We start from the raw sequence: 19,803 nt of genomic DNA on the forward strand, positions 1-19,803 counted from the left end.
TTGTTTCTGTGCTACCAAAGTTCCCCGGCTTTCATTCAAAATGTGTTTATCGTCAGCACCTGCACATTAAACTACTTAAACATTATAAATGTCTTCAAGCTCACACTGAGGCCTGTGGGGTACTATCAGCCACTGAGACAGTACACACATTTATATGTGTTTGTATATGAATATTTCATACTTTAAGACTGCCTGTTTATTTAAGGGAGATGAACAAAATACATTGGAATTGTACAAAATAATATCATGGATGATAAAATAAATAGATTTTAAAGTAGATGCTTGTGCATTCTTAAAGTCTTATGTTGAATTGAACTATTTGATGTGTTCAAAGCCTCCCAGTCAGTGCTGTTCTCCATGCCTGTCTGACTTTACAGGATGTTATTAGCACAAACATTTTAAAAGTGATCATTTAGGACTTCAGCAATAATACAGACAGCAAGGTAGTTAGCAATAAAACAGTTTTATTGGGAATTAACTTAAAAAACAAACAAACATCTGTCTCCAAATTCTTGTCACACAAGAAAGAAGCATCAATATCTGATGAGCAGACTTATTTATTTCTTCTTTTGTTTTTTTGTTCACATTTTCACATCTTAATTTTTAAGTGAAATGGGCATTTAGAGTTTATACACTATGTAAATAAGGCGATCGTTTCCTTTTGCAGTATTTTTGTGTGGTGTACTTTTCTATGTCTTAACAAAAGGGGAACAAAGGTGTTTAAGTTCACCTAGGATGATGTGTTTTAATTTTCACATGGTCTTGCTTGAATTTGACCCTGACAAAGGCGTATGAACTCTGTCAGCTGTTTGGAGTTTCCATTTTCTAAACTTCTACATTCTGAACCCCGACTTACAAAATGAATTCATTCCCGAGGGTCTTTCGTAATTGAGTTGCGCGTTTTGAGTGAGGCGATGCTGAACGATAGGCTAATTGCTAACTAGAACAACAATACATCGTTCAAGTGGAACAGCGAAGCGCAAGTGTGGAAACCAAGGGGTTGTCACATGATTCGGAAGGCATTGTGGGCGTGGTAGGCTCAGCCAATCGGAGCCAGCGGATTTTGTTACTCGGGCATTTTGCCATAACACGGCCACAAATATTGCCATTCAGTGCCTTCGTAACTTGAATTTTTCGTGAAATGGGGCATTTGTAAGTCGGGGTTCCACTGTATGGTGTGGTGCATTTTTTTATTTCTTAACAAAAGTTGAACAAAGCTGTTTAAGTTCACCTAGGATGATTTGTTTTCATTTTCACATGGTCTTACTGAGGTAATGCGAGTTGAAACATGCATTCTTTTTTTTCTTTTTTTTGGCGGGGGGGCTGATGTGCAGGAAAAATCTTGAAAAGGGACCTTGAAAGTGCTTAAAAAGTGCTTGAATTTGACCCTGAAAAGGGCGTATGAACCCTGCTCACGGCAAAGCGTGGGACAGACCCGCTCGCCTCGCAAGCAATCGAGCTGCTATTACCACCGACAAAGCGCAGGCCGGTACACAGCTGTAATAACCCCCGCTGCACACTGACTTCATTTACAGAGGTTATATTTATCGTGTTTTTATTTCCTGATGTTCGTATGTGTCATACGTGTTCCAGTCACCAATTCTGAATTATAACTAACATTAAAAACATGTTTAAGGAGGAGAGAGAGCAAAAAGATTCGATTAACATCTGATGTTTGGGTTTTTGTTCAATAATCAGCGTGACCTGATAAACACATAAAAGAAATAACGTTGGTGTTTCCGTCATGTAGTAACTGTTAGGTTTCACTGTACAAAGGTGGTTCGACACTATGAAACACACACAGACTTCATGATGTTCGCCTCATTTTTTTATTGTGAATATTAATCATGAGGGTAAACGGCCCTGTACACCACGGAGCGAGGTCAGCATGTCCACCATATCTTCAGCTCTCTGAGTTAACCCATCAAACTAATCTAACGCTCATCTACGAATAATTCACGGTCATATCAATATGATTTTACAGAAAATCATCCTTATTGCTGCCAACTATTCCAGAGACATGAAAATCGACAGCATAAAGAACACAAAAATATATAGCAGTCTAACGCAACACTTTAACAGAGATGAACGTGTCAGTTTGTCACAGATCAAAGTGGAATGAATGTGATTGGTTGAACTGGTGTTCGTGATCTGTGTTTTCTGCATTTTCATCAGCGTAAGACACTCAGCAGCAGATTATAACAGTTATACATTTAATGAATCACCGAATTAATACAGGCAAGAAACGATCAAACCTGTTCCGATAGTTTGAGTTTGTGTTCCCTCAGCTGCAGACTCGCTGCTGTTTAAATGTTTGAGAGTGAAGATGAGATAGAGACTCAGCAGCAAAGAGAACAGAGAAAATCAAAATCAGAGTTTTTCTCTGAATTAAAAGGAAACAACAACATATTCTACATGGTGAAACTGATGGTTTCTGGTGTTTGGGTCTGTTTTTCTGTATTTATGCAGATAAAGTGTAAACTCAGATGAATTATACCATCAGATTTTAAAGGAAAATATCAGGATGAGAGTCTGTGAGCTGAGAAGGACGTGAAGCGAGCAGTTTATCCCAGAGCTGAAGCTGCTCTGTGTGCAGAGATGAGCTCAGATTCCTGCTGGATTCAGCAGGAATCTGAACACAGGACTCAGACTAAACACACTGAATGTGTCCTGAGCTCGGCCGCTGTTCCACAGTAACTGCTGTCAGAGTCACTGTTACTGAGTTAGCTTAGCTAGCAGAGCAGCTAGCAGTTAGAGTATGAACTCTGTAAGCAGTCAGCTCGGTCCTGGACATGGTTACTGACATAAAGCTGCTCTCTGCAGCCATGTTTGACCTGCTGCTTTGTAGGACTACAGTAATGGAGGATTTGGAGGCTGAACTCGGCTCTGACACTTTTTGTAGTGAACTGATGAAAGCTGCGTCTCAGATGGATGTTAGTCCAACACATCAGACACGACCTCTGCAGCTCTCAGTTGATGTGCACATGAATGATTTGTGTTTCCTCTGCAGGTGAAGGTAGAAAGTGTGTGTGAGCTGATGTGAATTGAGCAGCATGGATCAGTGTGAGGACAGAGAGGAGGGAGCCCCTCCCTCTAAAAGCACTCTGTGTGGGGAACATGAGAGCCAGACCAAAGCTCAGAGGTGAGATGACCATCTCTAACTGTCCATGACTCTTCTCCATGTCACAGCTCAGCACTCACATCACTGCTCCATCATTGTTCACAGGGACCAACCTGGACCTCCACCCAGCTCTGTGTCCTTACAGAGTGATGTGTCTAGAGGTTTCCTCATTGATTCTAAAGTCTCTGCTGCAGAGAGGTGAGCTGTTAGTAACAAGAACTCACTGATTAAATGATTTTGATGTTTCCTGGTTTCTAAAATGCATCTCTGTAGCAGAGCAGTGTCTCCAAGGACACACAGGCTCAGCTGTAACTGTCAGTTTATCTGGTTTAAGACACATTTGGACACAATTGGCTGTTTTTAACTATGTATTTTAATCAGAGGTGTAAATCTAGACCTCACACATCTGGATCCTAAACTATGATAGAAACAGCTGCTAGCAGTGGGTAGTTTGACTTTGATACGCTGCTCTAGAAAGCAAACAAAGGTTTGTGCAGCTCCTCTTCAGAAAAGTGTTCAGAGAGCAGCTGCTGTATTAGACAAAGGCTCGTCCTGTGAGCCCAGATGTGTGTAACAGCTGGATGAAGGAGAACCATCACAGTCGCGTCTCCATCCCGCCTTTATTAATGAACTTCCTGTTGCTTGCAGATGACAGGAACACAAAGTGTTTGTGCCACGTGATGCTGCAGGATTTGTTAACGTGTCCATGATGGTAACATCTCCTCGTCTAACTGCAAACACATGAGCGCTCCTAACGGCAGCTATCACAGCCACACAGGCAGACTGTGTCTCACTGTTGCATTCAGGGACATTTGTTTTCCTGTAAAAAGCTGAACTCTAATCTAAGAGGACTGTTACTGACAGGAAACAGCTGCATTATCTGCAGTCTGTGTGATCACAGCTGCTTCAATCACTTTATCAGAGAATTGATCATTGAATAAAACATGTTTGTGTCTGCAGAGGTCAGAGGTCACAGTCTGCAGGATCCAGCTGTCCGTCTATAAGGAGTGATGGGTCCAAAGATTACCCTCCAAACTTCAGTGCTGAACCTGAACCAACGAGGTCAGAGACCTGTGATGACTCCTTTACATGTTTGTGTTTTCCTGGATAAATATGACCAAAGATTCATTAAAAAGATAAAAATATTAGACTTTGTCCTGTAGCGCTGTGTGGCAGGCAGAATTGGACCCAAACACAACAGGATGAAGTCAAAGAGGCAGCTTTATTTCAGCTGTGAACATGCAAAGAGCAGAAATAAGAAAACATAACTGTAGGTTTGCAGTGAATGAAGCCTCAGCTCAACGCTCCACTTTGTCCCTCTTTTCCTTCTCCAAACAGCCACATCAGGAGTCTCTGATGGAGTTTTAAAATATTTCATTACAAATGTCCAAAGATGGGTTCAGGATACCTGAATCCACAGTTATTAAAGCTAAAATAGTTCACAGGGTTTGGACTTTGTTAGGTGACGAGAGAACATCAAAGTGTTTTTTATCTTCAAACAGTATTTTTATCACTTCAGTTGGTCTCACAGCCCTGTTTGTTATTTTACCAGAGCTCTTATGTTTCACTCAGTGCTCCCACCAAACACCTTGGAGGACACATTAGTGTGATTTAGATTTCATTGGTGTAAACACCAGTCACACAAGCTAACCCATGGAGGCAGCAGCAGGCTTTGTGTTTGGTAAAGTCTGTTGGCTTAAACTAAGAGAGTTTAGTTTGTTAGCACAAAGAGCTGTCAGCTAAAGCCCCGAATGCACTTTGAATACAGACGAACTGAGAAAAACACTTTAAATACAGCAAACAGTCAAACTGACCACAAGTTTTTCAGCTGATCATCCACAGCAGTACATTTAGCATTCATGCTAGCAGCAGGCTATGACTGTCCACAAGGCTTAATATACGTGTGTGTTTGATATAATGCCAACAAGTACAAACAGGTGTTCTTACAGGTCTTAATCACAGAGCTCTGATAAGTCTGGTGACTTTCACAGTCAGCAATTTTGCTGCCTTTTATTTTATATTGGCCTTTTTAAAGCCCTTCAAAGTCTCCCACATTCATACAGAGCTTTTAACACCAAACTCCTTTACAGTCCTTCTCCTCTCACACACGATCACACGACTGATTTGTCTGCAGCAGCTGTGTTACTGCTAGTATTTTATTATGTGTGTAATCTCCTCATATTGTTCCTGTGGTTTAGTTTGACTTCCTTCTGCAAACTCAGCTGCTCTGTTGCTGATACACGGCTCCATGAATATGATTGATCAGATGCTGCCAACACCATGTGTTTCATGTGAGCGCTCAGCTGAAACCCTGGGTTGACTTATCGAGTTAATAACAAGCTTCACGTGACTGTGAATGCTAAAGTGAATCAGATAAAGGAAAGAGACCCTGCTAATGTTGGACTCACTTCTTAGTGTAGATCCCAGGAGGAAGTTCAACATAGCCATTCTTTGTGCTAGCTCGACCAAACCTGAGAGCACAGTGCAGGATAATGATCATCATCTGTCTCTGTCAAGGACATTTAAAATCCACAAATAACAAACATAATTATATTTGATCATTAAAAATATGTTTTCACTTAAAAAGCATGAGCACACTGGTGGATTACAGAAACATGAAAACTCGTTAACAGTAAAGTTAATTTAGGCGTAAGATTTTATCATTGATTTTAAAGTCTCTGCTGCAGAGAGGTGAGCTGTTAGTAACAAGAACTCTCTGATTTAAATGATTTTAATGTTTCCTGGTTTCTAAAATGCATCTCTGTAGCAGAGCAGTGTCTCCAAGGTAGGGCTGAACGATATATCGCATTTGCGATAATATCGCGACATGATCAAGTGCAATTTTCTAACCGCAAAGGCTGCGATTATACTCTGGACATGTCCAAATTCATGGGCTGCATCCTCCTGAGGCCGCATTTGTAGACCGATTACGTCACAGCGACGTGCCGAAGGCTGTCCAAATTACTACCATATCCCAGAATTCATAGCGCGGCCCAGCCAAATTCCCGTTTCCAGCAATGGCGGCCGCTACTAAGTTTTAAAATTACTCATACTAATCTTTCTGGGTCACAAAATAAACTTTTAACATATTTTCAGGCGAGAAAGTAGTTGTGTAAACATCAAATATCTGCTCGGTTTATCAAGATATCCCATATTTGCAAAAGTGCTTCGACGTTTTCAGAGGCGTCTGCTACCCACCAGCTCGACAGCTAGCCGGGAGCTCGAGGATTACTGATGCGGCCGAGAACGGCACAACTCCCGGCACATCATTTTCAGATCACCGCGGAGTTTCGCTGCTCGGGTTAAACGTAATATATAAGTCACTTAGACAACCTAAAAATGTTATTGTTGGGCTTTTTTCAGTGTTTTGTTTGTTCGTGAGTAAATCGGTTTGGCTGAGATTAAAGTTATTAGATTAGATAAAATAAAACTTTATTAATCCCCCGGGTGGGTTCCTCCTTGGTTTTCACACAGCTGACTAAACGTCAAACAGAAAACTTATTAAACAGAAGTATGAGACAGTCGAGAATTTACACCAGTGTCTGGTTATATTTTAGATAGCAAGAAGCAGACGGCCGAGTTTAATAAACTCCACCGAGACAGCGGTGACGCTAATCAGAACTAGACCGTCCAATTTCACGCCTTTAAATTTTAAAGGCGTGTTTGTGTGTGTGTTTATACAATTGCTATTATGTTTGCACTTTATGTGTAATGTTACTGACTGCAAAGATCAGTAAGATGTGTGTATTTTTTATTTATTAGTTTTATTTATTTAATATTATTTTTTAATTGAATGACTGTCTAGTAGTTCACAGATGTCGAAAAACTGAGTGTGGTAAAGCCACTGATTTTTTTTATGTATATTTCTGCAATCTGCACATTGTACTGACTTTCATTTTAATGTTTACACCAGGGTTCCTTGTCAGCACTTTATGCTCAGATGTTTGTAAGCTAAAAATAAACTATTGTGTATGTTCAAATATACTGTTGTGATTGAAGAAGTTAAATAAAAATGTCAGTCATCAATTCATGCATCACCTCATGTCATCATAACAGAGGTCTGTCTTCCAGGAAAGAACAGTTTAAAATTAATGTAATATAGTATTGGCCATACTATATGATGTATTGCTTGTCTTTGTTTAATAATACAGAAGACAAAGACCTTAAAAAATAATCGCATATCGCATCGCAATCGCAATATTGGGGCAAAAAAATTGCAATTAGATTATTTTCCATAATCGTTCAGCCCTACTCCAAGGACACACAGGCTCAGCTGTAACTGTCAGTTTATCTGGTTTAAGACACATTTGGACTCAATTGGCTGTTTTTAACTATGTATTTTAATCAGAGGTGTAAATCTAGACCTCACACATCTGGATCCTAAACTATGATAGAAACAGCTGCTAGCAGTGGGTAGTTTGACTTTGATACGCTGCTCTAGAAAGCAAACAAAGGTTTGTGCAGCTCCTCTTCAGAAAAGTGTTCAGAGAGCAGCTGCTGTATTAGACAAAGGCTCGTCGTGTGAGCCCAGATGTGTGTAACAGCTGGATGAAGGAGAACCATCACAGTCGCGTCTCCATCCCGCCTTTATTAATGAACTTCCTGTTGCTTGCAGATGACAGGAACACAAAGTGTTTGTGCCACGTGATGCTGCAGGATTTGTTAACGTGTCCATGATGGTAACATCTCCTCGTCTAACTGCAAACACATGAGCACTCCTAACGGCAGCTATCACAGCCACACAGGCAGACTGTGTCTCACTGTTGCATTCAGGGACGTTTGTTTTCCTGTAAAAAGCTGAACTCTAATCTAAGAGGACTGTTACTGACAGGAAACAGCTGCATTATCTGCAGTCTGTGTGATCACAGCTGCTTCAATCACTTTATCAGAGAATTGATCATTGAATAAAACATGTTTGTGTCTGCAGAGGTCAGAGGTCACAGTCTGCAGGATCCAGCTGTCCGTCGGTGAGGAGTGACTGGTCCAAAGGTTACCCTCCAGACTTCAGTGCTGAACCAACGAGGTCAGAGAACTGTGATGACTCCTTTACATGTTTGTGTTTTCCTGGATAAATATGACCAAAGATTCATTAAAAAGATAAAAATCTTAGACTTTGTCCTGTAGCGCTGTGTGGCAGGCAGAATTGGACCCAAACACAACAGGATGAAGTCAAAGAGGCAGCTTTATTTCAGCTGTGAACATGCAAACAGCAGAAATAAGGAAACATAACTGTAGGTTAGGTTAGGTAAGGAAAACACGTCTCTGCCTAGTCTTGAAAATCTAATCTTATCATCCATTGTTCTTCTAGGGCCTCTTCTTCTTGTGGCCTCAGCTAACTGCTAATATTTAAATGGCTAACATTAACATGTGTGCCAGCCAGGTTAACATTTATGATGAACTATGATTAATTAACTGATGTTGAAACTGGAGCTTTACTGACCTCTGAAATTCCTCCTAAAGTGTTATTCAGTGTTGTGACAGTCAGCTGCTTCAGCTGCTGCTGGGATGGGCTGTGGCAAAGAGAACAGAGAAAATCCAAATCAGAGTTTTTCTCTGAATTAAAAGCAAGGAAACAACAATATATTCTACATGGTGAAACTGATGGTTTCTGGTGTTTGGGTATGTTTTTCTGTATTTATGCAGATAAAGTGTAAACTCAGATGAATTATACCATCAAATGTTAAAGGAAAATATGAGGATGAGTGTCTGTGAGCTGAGAAGGACGTGAAGCGAGCAGTTTATCCCAGAGCTGAAGCTGCTCTGTGTGCAGAGATGAGCTCAGATTCCTGCTGTGATTGATCAACAGTCACAGAAATGTAGACTTGTAGTTATTACTGCAGTATGGTCACAGCAGATACTGATAAACATGTATTATGAGGATGGATGATCAAGTTTCTCACTCTCTCCTTTAAATCTCAGTTTTTTCTTCTTCACAGTTTATCTGTTAATTTATTAATGAATAACACTGAAAGAGTTTCTGTTCTATTTCCCCTTGAACATCAGCTTATTAGGGCGGCATTAGGAAATAGCCCCCCTCCAAAGAATGAATAAATGAATGATGATAATAATAAAATGATTAAAAAGCAGAGCTCAGAGTGGTAGAATGGTCAAACATGGATCCACGGGTGGTTCAACTGCATTTGGTGACGTGACTAAAGCAAATCTTTCAAATAATCCCACCATCAACGGGATGTTGTCTCCTTTACTACGGTTACTTTACTTGGTCACCGTGTGAATTTCTTTGAAATGAACCAAATTCTTTTATTTGTTGGTTGTTGCATATTTAACCTCTACAGTCAGGAAAGGAGGAGATGAGGCCTCAACAATGTTGGGTTGTAGCTGTGCTTCAGGTTAGAGTGAGTGTCCATGGAATAAATGTAAGTCAGTGAACTGGAAACATGACTGTGTTCAAACTTTGTTTTCCTTTTTATAATGAGTCTAATCAAAGGTGGACAGAAGTATCTCCACTGTGACTTTTCTGTGTCACCATCAGAGCTTCTGCACAGTGTGGAGAAAGATCCAGAAGCAGAGCTGGACTGCAGACAGGCAGTCAGAGCAGCTGTGTACAAAGTAAGACTGAACATCTGTCTGCTGATGGACTCATTTCTGAAAACTGGACTTCTTGTGTTGTTCAGACATTGAAGAGTTTTCTTTCTCTTTAGTCTCATTGTTTTTCTTTCTTTCAGCAGATGTTGGTCTGCAGGAGGTTTTAGATGAACATAAGATCAGTCTGAGGAGGAGATGTGAACGTGTGACTGAAGGAAGTGATGAAACAGGAAGTAGAACCCTCCTCAACAGGATCTACACTGAGCTCTACATCACAGAGGGACAGAGTGAAGAGGTTCATACCCAACATGAGGTGAGGCAGCTGGAGACAGCTTCCAAGATGGACGCCCTCCATGACGCTCCAATCAGGTGCCAGGACATCTTTAAAGCCTTACCTGACCAACAGAGACCCATCAGAGTGGTTCTGACCAACGGCGTGGCTGGTGTTGGAAAAACCTTCTCAGTGCAGAAGTTCACTCTGGACTGGGCAGAGGGCTCGAAGAACCAACATGTCAGTGTGGTGGTTCTGCTTTCATTCAGGGAGCTGAACCTGATCAGAGATGAGCAGTACAGTCTTCTGGAGCTGCTCCATGTTTTCCATCCAACATTACAGAAGGTCACAGCAGAGAAGCTGGCTGTCTCTCAGCTTTTGTTCATCTTTGACGGCCTGGATGAAAGCAGACTTTCATTGGATTTCACCAACAGGAAGCTGCTGTCTGATGTCACACAGAAGTCATCAGTCAGCCAGCTGCTGACAAACCTCATCCAGGGGAATCTGCTTCCCTCGGCTCTCGTCTGGATAACTTCCCGACCTGCAGCAGCCAATCAGATCCCTCCTACATGTGTTGACAGGCTAACAGAAGTACGAGGCTTCACTGACGCCCAGAAGGAGGAGTACTTCAGGAGGAGATTCAGTGATGAAGAGCTGTCCAGCAGAATCATCTCCCACATGAAGACATCCAGGAGCCTCCACATCATGTGTAGTATCCCAGTCTTCTGCTGGATCACTGCTACAGTTCTGGAGCACATGTTGACTACAGAGCAGAGAGGAGAGCTGCCCAAGACCCTGACTGACATGTACTCACACTTCCTGCTGGTTCAGACAAAGAGGAAGAAGAACAAGTACCATGAGGGACGTGAGACGAGTCCACAGGAGCTGACGGAGGCTGACAGGGAAGTTCTTCTGAAGCTGGGGAGGCTGGCATTTGAACATCTGGAGAAAGGAAACATCATGTTCTACCAAGAAGACCTGGAGCAGTGTGGTCTGGATGTGACAGAGGCCTCGGTGTACTCAGGAGTTTGTACAGAGATCTTCAAAAGAGAGTGTGTGATCTTCCAGAAACCAGTCTACTGCTTTGTTCATCTGAGCATTCAGGAGTTTCTGGCTGCAGTCTACATGTTCCACTGTCACACCAACAGGAAGACAGAGGTGGTAGAAGGTTTTCTAGGGAATTTCCGAGAAGAATACAAAAACAGATCTTTTTTTAAGAACATGTTCAAGTCTTATAGCTTCCCATCAATGGATGTCTTTTTGACTAAAGGCATGTATAAATCCCTCCAGAGTGAAAATGGCCACCTGGACCTGTTTGTTCGCTTCCTTCATGGCCTCTGTCTGGAGTCCAACCAGAGACTCTTAGTAGGTCTGCTGGGTCAGACAGAGATCAGTCCAGGAACCATCCAGAGAGTCATCAACAACCTGAAGGAGATGAACAGTGATGAAATCTCTCCTGACAGAAGCATCAACATCTTCCACTGTCTGATGGAGATGAACCACCTCTCATTATTTCAGGAGATCCAAGAGTTCCTGAAGTCAGAGAACAGATCAAAGAAGGAACTCTCTGAGATCGAGTGCTCAGCTCTGGCCTTCATGCTGCAGATGTCAGAGGAGGTTCTGGATGAGTTTGCCCTGCTGAAGTACAACACATCAAAGCGGGGACGACAGAGACTGATTCCAGCTGTGAGGACCTGCAGAAAGGCTCGGTGAGTCCAGATGTGATCATTAACATCATTGATCAGTGTAGGTTAGTAGTTTAATGTTGAAAATAAAATCAGATTGTAAGCACAAAGTGTTTGTGTCCGTACGCTGCAACCTTCCACACCATTCCTTTATTGTACAGACTCAGCAGCAGCTCCATGGATCCCAAATCCAAGAGTGGAGAACAGATTTGAAGTGTGTCACATCCATGCAGTCACAGCTGTTTCCACCATGTTTCCACTGATATTAATCCTGTTCAATGACACGTTTCATATCAGTGAATATTTTCTTTAGGACGTCCACTGACATGTTTAAGTGTCCTGCTGGAAATCACTCAAATCATCCATGAAATCCATGAAAAAGCCAAAAGCAGATTAAAGCCAAACAAAGATTCTCATTAAAAGTCTGCAGGTCTGAGAGAGACTCAATCGTTGTGTCATGTCAAACACAGTAAGAGGAGCTGAAGCACAGATGTGAAGAGCAGATTCATCAGATTATGACCTCACTCTGTTTTGTCTTCATATACATTCAGTCTGTGTTTATAATGCAGATTTTCTGCTTTTATAATAACACATTTTATATTTTCTATCATCACAGACTGACTCAGTGTGGACTCTCAGAGTCTCACTGTGAAGTTGTGGCCTCAGCTCTGAAGTCCAACCCCTCCCATCTGACAGAGCTGGACCTGAGTAACAACACCAACCTGCAGGATTCAGGTGTGAAGCTTCTGTGTGCTGGACTGGAGAGTCCAAACTGTCGACTGGAGACTCTGAGGTGAGTTCACTGACTGCGGCTGTTGTTGTTTTTCTATATTTCAGGTCTTTGATGGATGTTTGAAACTTTCTTCAGTTCCTAAATGTTCAGGATGTGTCTGAAGACAAATGTGAAGAAGTTTGAGTGCTTTCAGAAATGTTGTCTTTCCAAACGACTGAACAACAGTTTTTCCTTTTGGCTCCAAACAGAAGTGACAGACTTGAGCAGGGTTCATTTAAAGGCTGACAGAAGTGGAGTGGTGACGGGGAGATGTTTGACAGGACAGTGTTTCAGCCTCCACAGGTTCATGTTGTGCTCCATCAGTCAGTGAAGATGAAGTCAGTGCTGATGAGGCTGTAGAGTGTGTGAGGGATGTGAATGAGGATGATGAAGATCTGATGATAGCAGATAAAAACAGGCTGCAGAGACTTTGAGCCATACAGGGCACACAGTGTGTGTACAGAACAGCTGAAATCATTATGGAGGCCTCACTGGGATATGGAAGCATCACAGTACAGCTTCAGTGAAGCATTAAAGTCTCTGATATGAGATGAGAAATGAAGCAGCCAGAGCTTTTTCATGAGTGGAAATCCACTGTGACTGTGAGCTGCTGCTACAGCCTCCAGATTAGCCAGCAGCTCATCCTGCTCAACATTTCCTCACCAACTTTAATGGAAGTGTGATGTTTTCAGCTGGAGTGATGGTCAGGGTGGCCTCCCTCTCCTCTTCTTCTCCTCTTCCTCTTTCATTTGTAAAGCCACTTCTGCTGCTTTCATTCATTTGGAAGTCCTGTAGCTGAGTTTGGGAGAGACTAACAGCCTCGGCAGCAGAGGGGAGAAAGGCTGTAACACCACCACTTTACTCTGTTCTACCTGTCACATCATTTTATCAGGAAACAAATATGCTCATGTTTTTACTATGTTTGTCTTGAAGATGTAAGAAGATCACATGGTGCTTTTTATTATTGTGTTGGTTTGTTTGCTGTCTCTTGGATGGAGCCCAGCTGTGCGTGGCCCCTGGGCCTGTGGTCAGAGTGTGTGCTGGATAATCCGGCCCAGGATGAGGCCAAACTGACATGGGATGAAATGTCTGTCACATAATTGAGCTTAGTGTAGTTTCATTTCTGCACAATTTAAAAACAACCAAAACTTTGTTCTGTCTTTTCTATGTTATACTGTAGACTTTCTTTGATACTGTGTCCAAAAGGAGCAGCTTTTACTTTGAAGGGGAGGCGTCTCTGTTTCCTCTTCAGGTTGGATGATGGAAGCAAATTAGTAGCTGTGTCCCAAAACGTCGGCTGCATCCTCCAGAGGCTGCATTTGAAGGCCGATTACGTCACAGCCAGGCGATGAAGGCTGTCCGTATTTGTCGACTCCTTCAAATGTGCCCGACAAATGCGTCCTTCATTTCCCCGAATTTGAAGGATTCGTCGGGTGTGTCCTTCGTGGCCCACCATATCCCAGAATTCATAGCGCCGCCCAGCCAAATTTCAGCTGCCAACAATGGCGGCAGCTACTAAGTTTTCAAATTACTCTTATTAATCTTTCTGGGTCACAAAATAAACTTTTAACATATTTTCAGGTGAGAAAGTAGCTGTGTAAACTTCAAATATGTAATGTAATGTAATTGTTTGCCTTTTTTCTGTGTTTTATTTGTTCCGGAGTAAATCGGTTTGGCTGAGATCAAAGTTCCTCCGGGATTTTCACACAGCTGAATAAACGTTAAACAGGAAACTGATTAAACAGAAGTGTGAGACGGTCGAGAGTTTACGCCAGTGTCCTGTTATATTTTAGATAGCAAAGAGCAGACGGCCGAGTTTATTAAACTCCACCGACACAGCGGTGATGCAAATCTGAAGGCGAGACCGTCCCATTTCACAGCCTCGCACTTCCAGCCTTTTCAGTCTTTGAAGGACCCGGCCCACGTAGACCGCGAATACCGGGTCCTCCGAAGGATGCAGCCGACGTTTTGGGACAAAGCTAGTGTGCGATGTTCTTTCAGTGTTGCACTTTGTAGACGCTCCCTGAGCACTGGTCTCACAGCCAGCTGCACATAGAGACCAGTGTTGTTAGTCCAGGTCAGAAGATGACTTGTTGGAATGAAAATGAGCTTGTAGTTTGTCTGCTTTAATAATGTGACTGGAAAAAGGTGTTGGACTTCAAATATGTCCATTTCTTTCACACTTCACCTTTAAAAGTGAAGCCTTGTGGTTCCTGGAAGGAAAAACACGACTTTTTCAAGTCTTTGTCCTGTTTTTATGAGAAATGTACGACTTTAATGTGAAACATTCAGAGTTTTTTCTCTTGTTGTGTTTGTTTGAAGCTGCTTCCTGTTGGCTTCAGCTGTTTGGAGTTTCCATTTTCTAAACTTCTACATTCTGAACCTTCTTCAGCTCTGAACAGATGATGAAACACTGAATGATTTCAAGCTCACACTTTGTCTAATAAACTTTCATCTTTCATTCTTCATACAGATTGTGGGGCTGTGGTTTGTCAGAGATCAGCTGTGATTATCTGGCAGCAGCACTGAAGTCCAACCCCTCCCATCTGAGACAGCTGAACCTGAGCTACAACGACAACCTGCAGGATTCAGGAGTGAAGCATCTGTGTGGTTTCCTGGAGAGTCCAGGATGTGGACTTGAAACTCTGAGGTCAGTCAGCATGTTTTAGTTGTGCTGAGATGAATATGATGTGAAAGTTGTGCTGACACTAAACTGCAGACATCAGGCTGATATTATACTGATCCACACTGAGGATCTTCATGGTAAAGTCTGTTTTCTTCTTCTCTGGTTTAGTCCATTGACTGCAGCAGAACAATGTTCACATTTCAAAAAGTGAGACTCAACGTATGGCCCGCGGCCCACACGCGGCCTGCCCACCTTTCCTGATTCAGAGAGAGGGGACCCTGATTAACTGTGTAGTGTTCTTCCTCACAGTTCTAAGTATCAGACACAACAATGAATAATCCACAGCTGACTGTCTTTAGCAGGTCAAAGGTCACGGCACACAGCAGACAGTGGGAAATATTATAACTCTGATCATTTATCAGCACATATCCATATGTATAAAAACAAAGCTGACACTGTGAGACTTGATCAGAGGTGTGATCATCACAGCAGAGGCCTTTGTGTCAAAGTCACTGAGGATCAAACAGAAACACATGAAGCAGATTTTCCTGTTCTGGCTTTTTATAGCAGATAACCTTCAAAATATTCTGCAGTCCATCAAAAACTGAAGCAAACCATGAATCAACATGTGAACATGAGCTGATGCTGCTGAAGTGAAGCAAAGTTACAGAGGTTTGATTACAGACACAGCTGAGAGTTTGTAATCTGTCATCATTTTAAAAGGTTTACATTTCTTCAGTATATCCACATTTGCAGCTGGTACCTCAACCTCCACTTGTCCAACACAACTGCTGTCCACTGCCTCCATGACATTGTGATTTTGCTGTTGGTCTTCTGTCAGATCTTCATCAATCACTTCTGCACGGGGCACACCTTCAGACTCTGCAGCTGCATAACGAAAGCCTGTAAGATAAAATTAGACATAAGGTAAATGTACACCAATATTCCAATGACAGGTGTGTGATTCATCTGGAAGTTATGTGCGGATTAGTGTACAGTGATAGCAATTTAGTATGTTTTTAGAGGGGGGGGGGGTTGTTTACCTCCGATGGGTGCTCTTTTTCGCTTCCGTTGCGTACGCCTTGAGTGCCGGTCCGAGTCTGATACAGGTATGTCGTCATGCCCCATGTGCAGTGTTGGTGCCCAGTCTGGATTTGTTACATCCATTTCATATGCTGGTTTGCCTGCAATAATGCCAAATCATAAGCTACTCAGTCGACATGATGTGGTTCTGCAGCATCACACATTAGCATGTTTTATCTCATTATCTATGACCTCAGCACGTTGAAAATAACACTAAAAGCCTTTCAAGAGTGATATGAATTAATTTAGAACTCACCGGAAAGAAAATGCCGTGAGCAAACCAACAAAAAGCTGGGGATTGCAGAGAACTCGATATCCGCTCGTCTCACCGCTGCAATCCAAGCCTGACGTCTTTGTTTAGTAATATCGGATACATGGGATCCCTCACGTTGCCTCCAGGACGGAAAACAATGAAAAGAGAGCCCGTTATCCAGCTTCTTGCCTTCACGATCGTGTGATCTAACGTTGCAACCGACAACACAACACGTACGATCCATAGCTGAAATGGTATCCTTTGGCTGGCCTACTGTCATGGCGGAAGGGGGCATGGCCCATCTCCCGTGACATCACGCTCCAAAGCCCTATAGGTGGGAAAATGTACCATGTCGACCAATCAAAAATGATATGGAAACATGACATTTGGTTGTTTAGCAAAAGGGGGAAGTTTTAGGAGTGACCGGCAAGAGAGAGCGAGTGAGCGAAAGAGAGAGAGAGTTTTGATACGTGAGAGATTTGTGACGTTTACCGTGTTTGGTCTCAAGTTAGTTTGTTGTCTTGTGTATTTAGTGTGTAGCTGTTGTTTTGTTTTGTGTGTCAGTTCTACTAGTGATCGTCACAGTTGCTGCCTTAAAGCCAACAAAGGCAGATTGCAGTGTAAACGCTGAGTGACACACCTGCTGTCAGACCTGCAGGTTTATCCCTGTGCTGTTCTCATATGTGTTAGAGTGACACAAACTATTGTTTGACACCTGATTGTTCTGTAAATAGTTTGAAATGATTATATGAAAAACGTCTGAACCTTGGCTGCATTTTTTGGTAAATAGTACCATATAACTTTGTTGTTTGCAAAACGTGTGCGTATTTTTAAAAGTGTACAATCTCTATTTGCATTTCAAGTTATGAAGATGATTCGTTAAACATGTGTGTGGTTTTTACAGTCAAAATATCACTTTCTACTTGTATTTAAAATTTTGTCTGAATTTAGATAAATTGTGCTGATACAGTTGGTCAAAATGAGAAAATAACAGATTGGCAAGATAAACTGTTTTTAAAGGTAAAATATAGAGGCCACATCAAAAGTAGTCAAGAAGGGTTAAAGGCTAAAAGCAAAGTTGTCACCAAGTACTGTTTATATTTGTGTGTATTGCTGCAGCTTTTTTGAGTATTAATTTGGTGCCTTTGTGTGAAATAATGGTATTGTGAGTGATCCATATAGTCACAAAGAATAGCCACTTGTTTCTGTGCTACCAAAGTTCCCCGGCTTTCATTCAAAATGTGTTTATCGTCAGCACCTGCACATTAAACTACTTAAACATTATAAATGTCTTCAAGCTCACACTGAGGCCTGTGGGGTACTATCAGCCACTGAGACAGTACACACATTTATATGTGTTTGTAAATGAATATTTCATACTTTAAGACTGCCTGTTTATTTAAGGGAGATGAACAAAATACATTGGAATTGTACAAAATAATATCATGGATGATAAATTAAATAGATTTTAAGTAGATGCTTGTGCATTCTTAAAGTCTTATATGTTGAACTGAACTATGTGATCTGTTCAAAGCCTTAATCTTAATTTGAAGTGAAATGTGCATTTTGAGTTTATACACTATGTATATAAGGCGACCGTTTCCTTTTGCAGTATTTTTGCGTGGTGTACTTTTCTATGTCTTAACAAAAGGGGAACAAAGGTGTTTAAGTTCACCTAGGATGATGTGTTTTAATTTTCACATGGTCTTGCTTGAATTTGACCCTGACAAAGGCGTATGAACTCTGTCAGCTGTTTGGAGTTTCCATTTTCTAAACTTCTACATTCTGAACCTTCTTCAGCTCTGAACAGATGATGAAACACTGAATGATTTCAAGCTCACACTTTGTCTAATAAACTTACATCTTTCATTCTTTATACAGATTGAGTGACTGTGGTTTGTCAGAGATCAGCTGTGATTATCTGGCAGCAGCACTGAAGTCCAACCCCTCCCATCTGAGACAGCTGGACCTGAGCTCCAACAACAAGCTGCAGGATTCAGGAGTGAAGCATCTGTGTGGTTTCCTGGAGAGTCCAGGATGTGGACTTGAAACTCTGGGGTCAGTCAGCATGTTTTAGTTGTGCTGAGATGAATATGATGTGAAAGTTGTGCTGACACTAAACTGCAGACATCAGGCTGATATTATACTGATCCACACTGAGGATCTTCATGGTAAAGTCTGTTTTCTTCTTCTCTGGTTTAGTCCATTGACTGCAGCAGAACAATGTTCACATTTCAAACAGTGAGACTCAACGTATGGCCCGCGGCCCACACGCGGCCTGCCCACCTTTCCTGATTCAGAGAGAGGGGACCCTGATTAACTGTGTAGTGTTCTTCCTCACAGTTCTAAGTATCAGACACAACAATGAATAATCCACAGCTGACTGTCTTTAGCAGGTCAAAGGTCACGGCACACAGCAGACAGTGGGAAATATTATAACTCTGATCATTTATCAGCACATATCCATATGTATAAAAACAAAGCTGACACTGTGAGACTTGATCAGAGGTGTGATCATCACAGCAGAGGCCTTTGTGTCAAAGTCACTGAGGATCAAACAGAAACACATGAAGCAGATTTTCCTGTTCTGGCTTTTTATAGCAGATAACCTTCAAAATATTCTGCAGTCCATCAAAAACTGAAGCAAACCATGAATCAACATGTGAACATGAGCTGATGCTGCTGAAGTGAAGCAAAGTTACAGAGGTTTGATTACAGACACAGCTGAGAGTTTGTAATCTGTCATCATTTTAAAAGGTTTACATTTCTTCAGTATATCCACATTTGCAGCTGCTACCTCAACCTCCACTTGTCCAACACAACTGCTGTCCACTGCCTCCATGACATTGTGATTTTGCTGTTGGTCTTCTGTCAGATCTTCATCAATCACTTCTGCACGGGGCACACCTTCAGACTCTGCAGCTGCATAACGAAAGCCTGTAAGATAAAATTAGACATAAGGTAAATGTACACCAATATTCCAATGACAGGTGTGTGATTCATCTGGAAGTTATGTGCGGATTAGTGTACAGTGATAGCAATTTAGTATGTTTTTAGAGGGGGGGGGGTTGTTTACCTCCGATGGGTGCTCTTTTTCGCTTCCGTTGCGTACGCCTTGAGTGCCGGTCCGAGTCTGATACAGGTATGTCGTCATGCCCCATGTGCAGTGTTGGTGCCCAGTCTGGATTTGTTACATCCATTTCATATGCTGGTTTGCCTGCAATAATGCCAAATCATAAGCTACTCAGTCGACATGATGTGGTTCTGCAGCATCACACATTAGCATGTTTTATCTCATTATCTATGACCTCAGCACATTGAAAATCACACTAAAAGCCTTTCAAGAGTGATATGAATTAATTTAGAACTCACCGGAAAGAAAATGCCGTGAGCAAACCAACAAAAAGCTGGGGATTGCAGAGAACTCGATATCCGCTCGTCTCACC

At 41.9% G+C, this 19,803-nt stretch overlaps 2 protein-coding genes across 2 annotated transcripts in view; both read left to right on the plus strand.

The window, feature by feature from the left end:
- The first annotated feature begins 3,012 nt into the window (after positions 1-3,012).
- The window catches only part of LOC146676553 (protein NLRC3-like), a 464,157-nt gene continuing 447,366 nt past the window's right edge, over positions 3,013-19,803 (plus strand). The window contains exons 1-3 of the mRNA XM_085401204.1: positions 3,013-3,142; positions 3,227-3,319; positions 4,082-4,183. Coding sequence (XP_085257330.1) covers positions 3,054-3,142; positions 3,227-3,319; positions 4,082-4,183 — 284 coding nt within the window. The 5' untranslated portion in view covers positions 3,013-3,053. The remainder of the gene's footprint in view (positions 3,143-3,226; positions 3,320-4,081; positions 4,184-19,803) is intronic.
- On the plus strand, positions 5,875-12,479 carry LOC146676554 (protein NLRC3-like). Its single transcript, XM_085400834.1, has 5 exons — positions 5,875-5,906; positions 8,049-8,173; positions 9,808-11,647; positions 12,240-12,416; positions 12,461-12,479. Exons 1-5 carry the CDS (start codon positions 5,875-5,877, stop codon positions 12,477-12,479), a joined length of 2,193 nt encoding a protein of 730 aa, XP_085256960.1.

The sequence above is a fragment of the Rhamphochromis longiceps genome, linkage group LG3 (assembly GCF_057381845.1).
Source record: "Rhamphochromis longiceps isolate RC_006_pf linkage group LG3, R_longiceps_female_GT1.1, whole genome shotgun sequence".
NCBI lineage: Eukaryota > Metazoa > Chordata > Actinopteri > Cichliformes > Cichlidae > Rhamphochromis > Rhamphochromis longiceps.

Bases quoted from the DNA above. Each gene is read 5' to 3' on its own strand.
- LOC146676554 (XM_085400834.1), top strand. From the start codon at position 5,875: ATGCATCTCTGTAGCAGAGCAGTGTCTCCAAG. The intron at 5,907-8,048 runs GTAGGGCTGAAC...TTGTGTCTGCAG, and splicing joins AGCAGAGCAGTGTCTCCAAG to AGGTCAGAGGTCACAGTCTG. The intron at 8,174-9,807 runs GTTTGTGTTTTC...TCTTTCTTTCAG, and splicing joins CTGTGATGACTCCTTTACAT to CAGATGTTGGTCTGCAGGAG.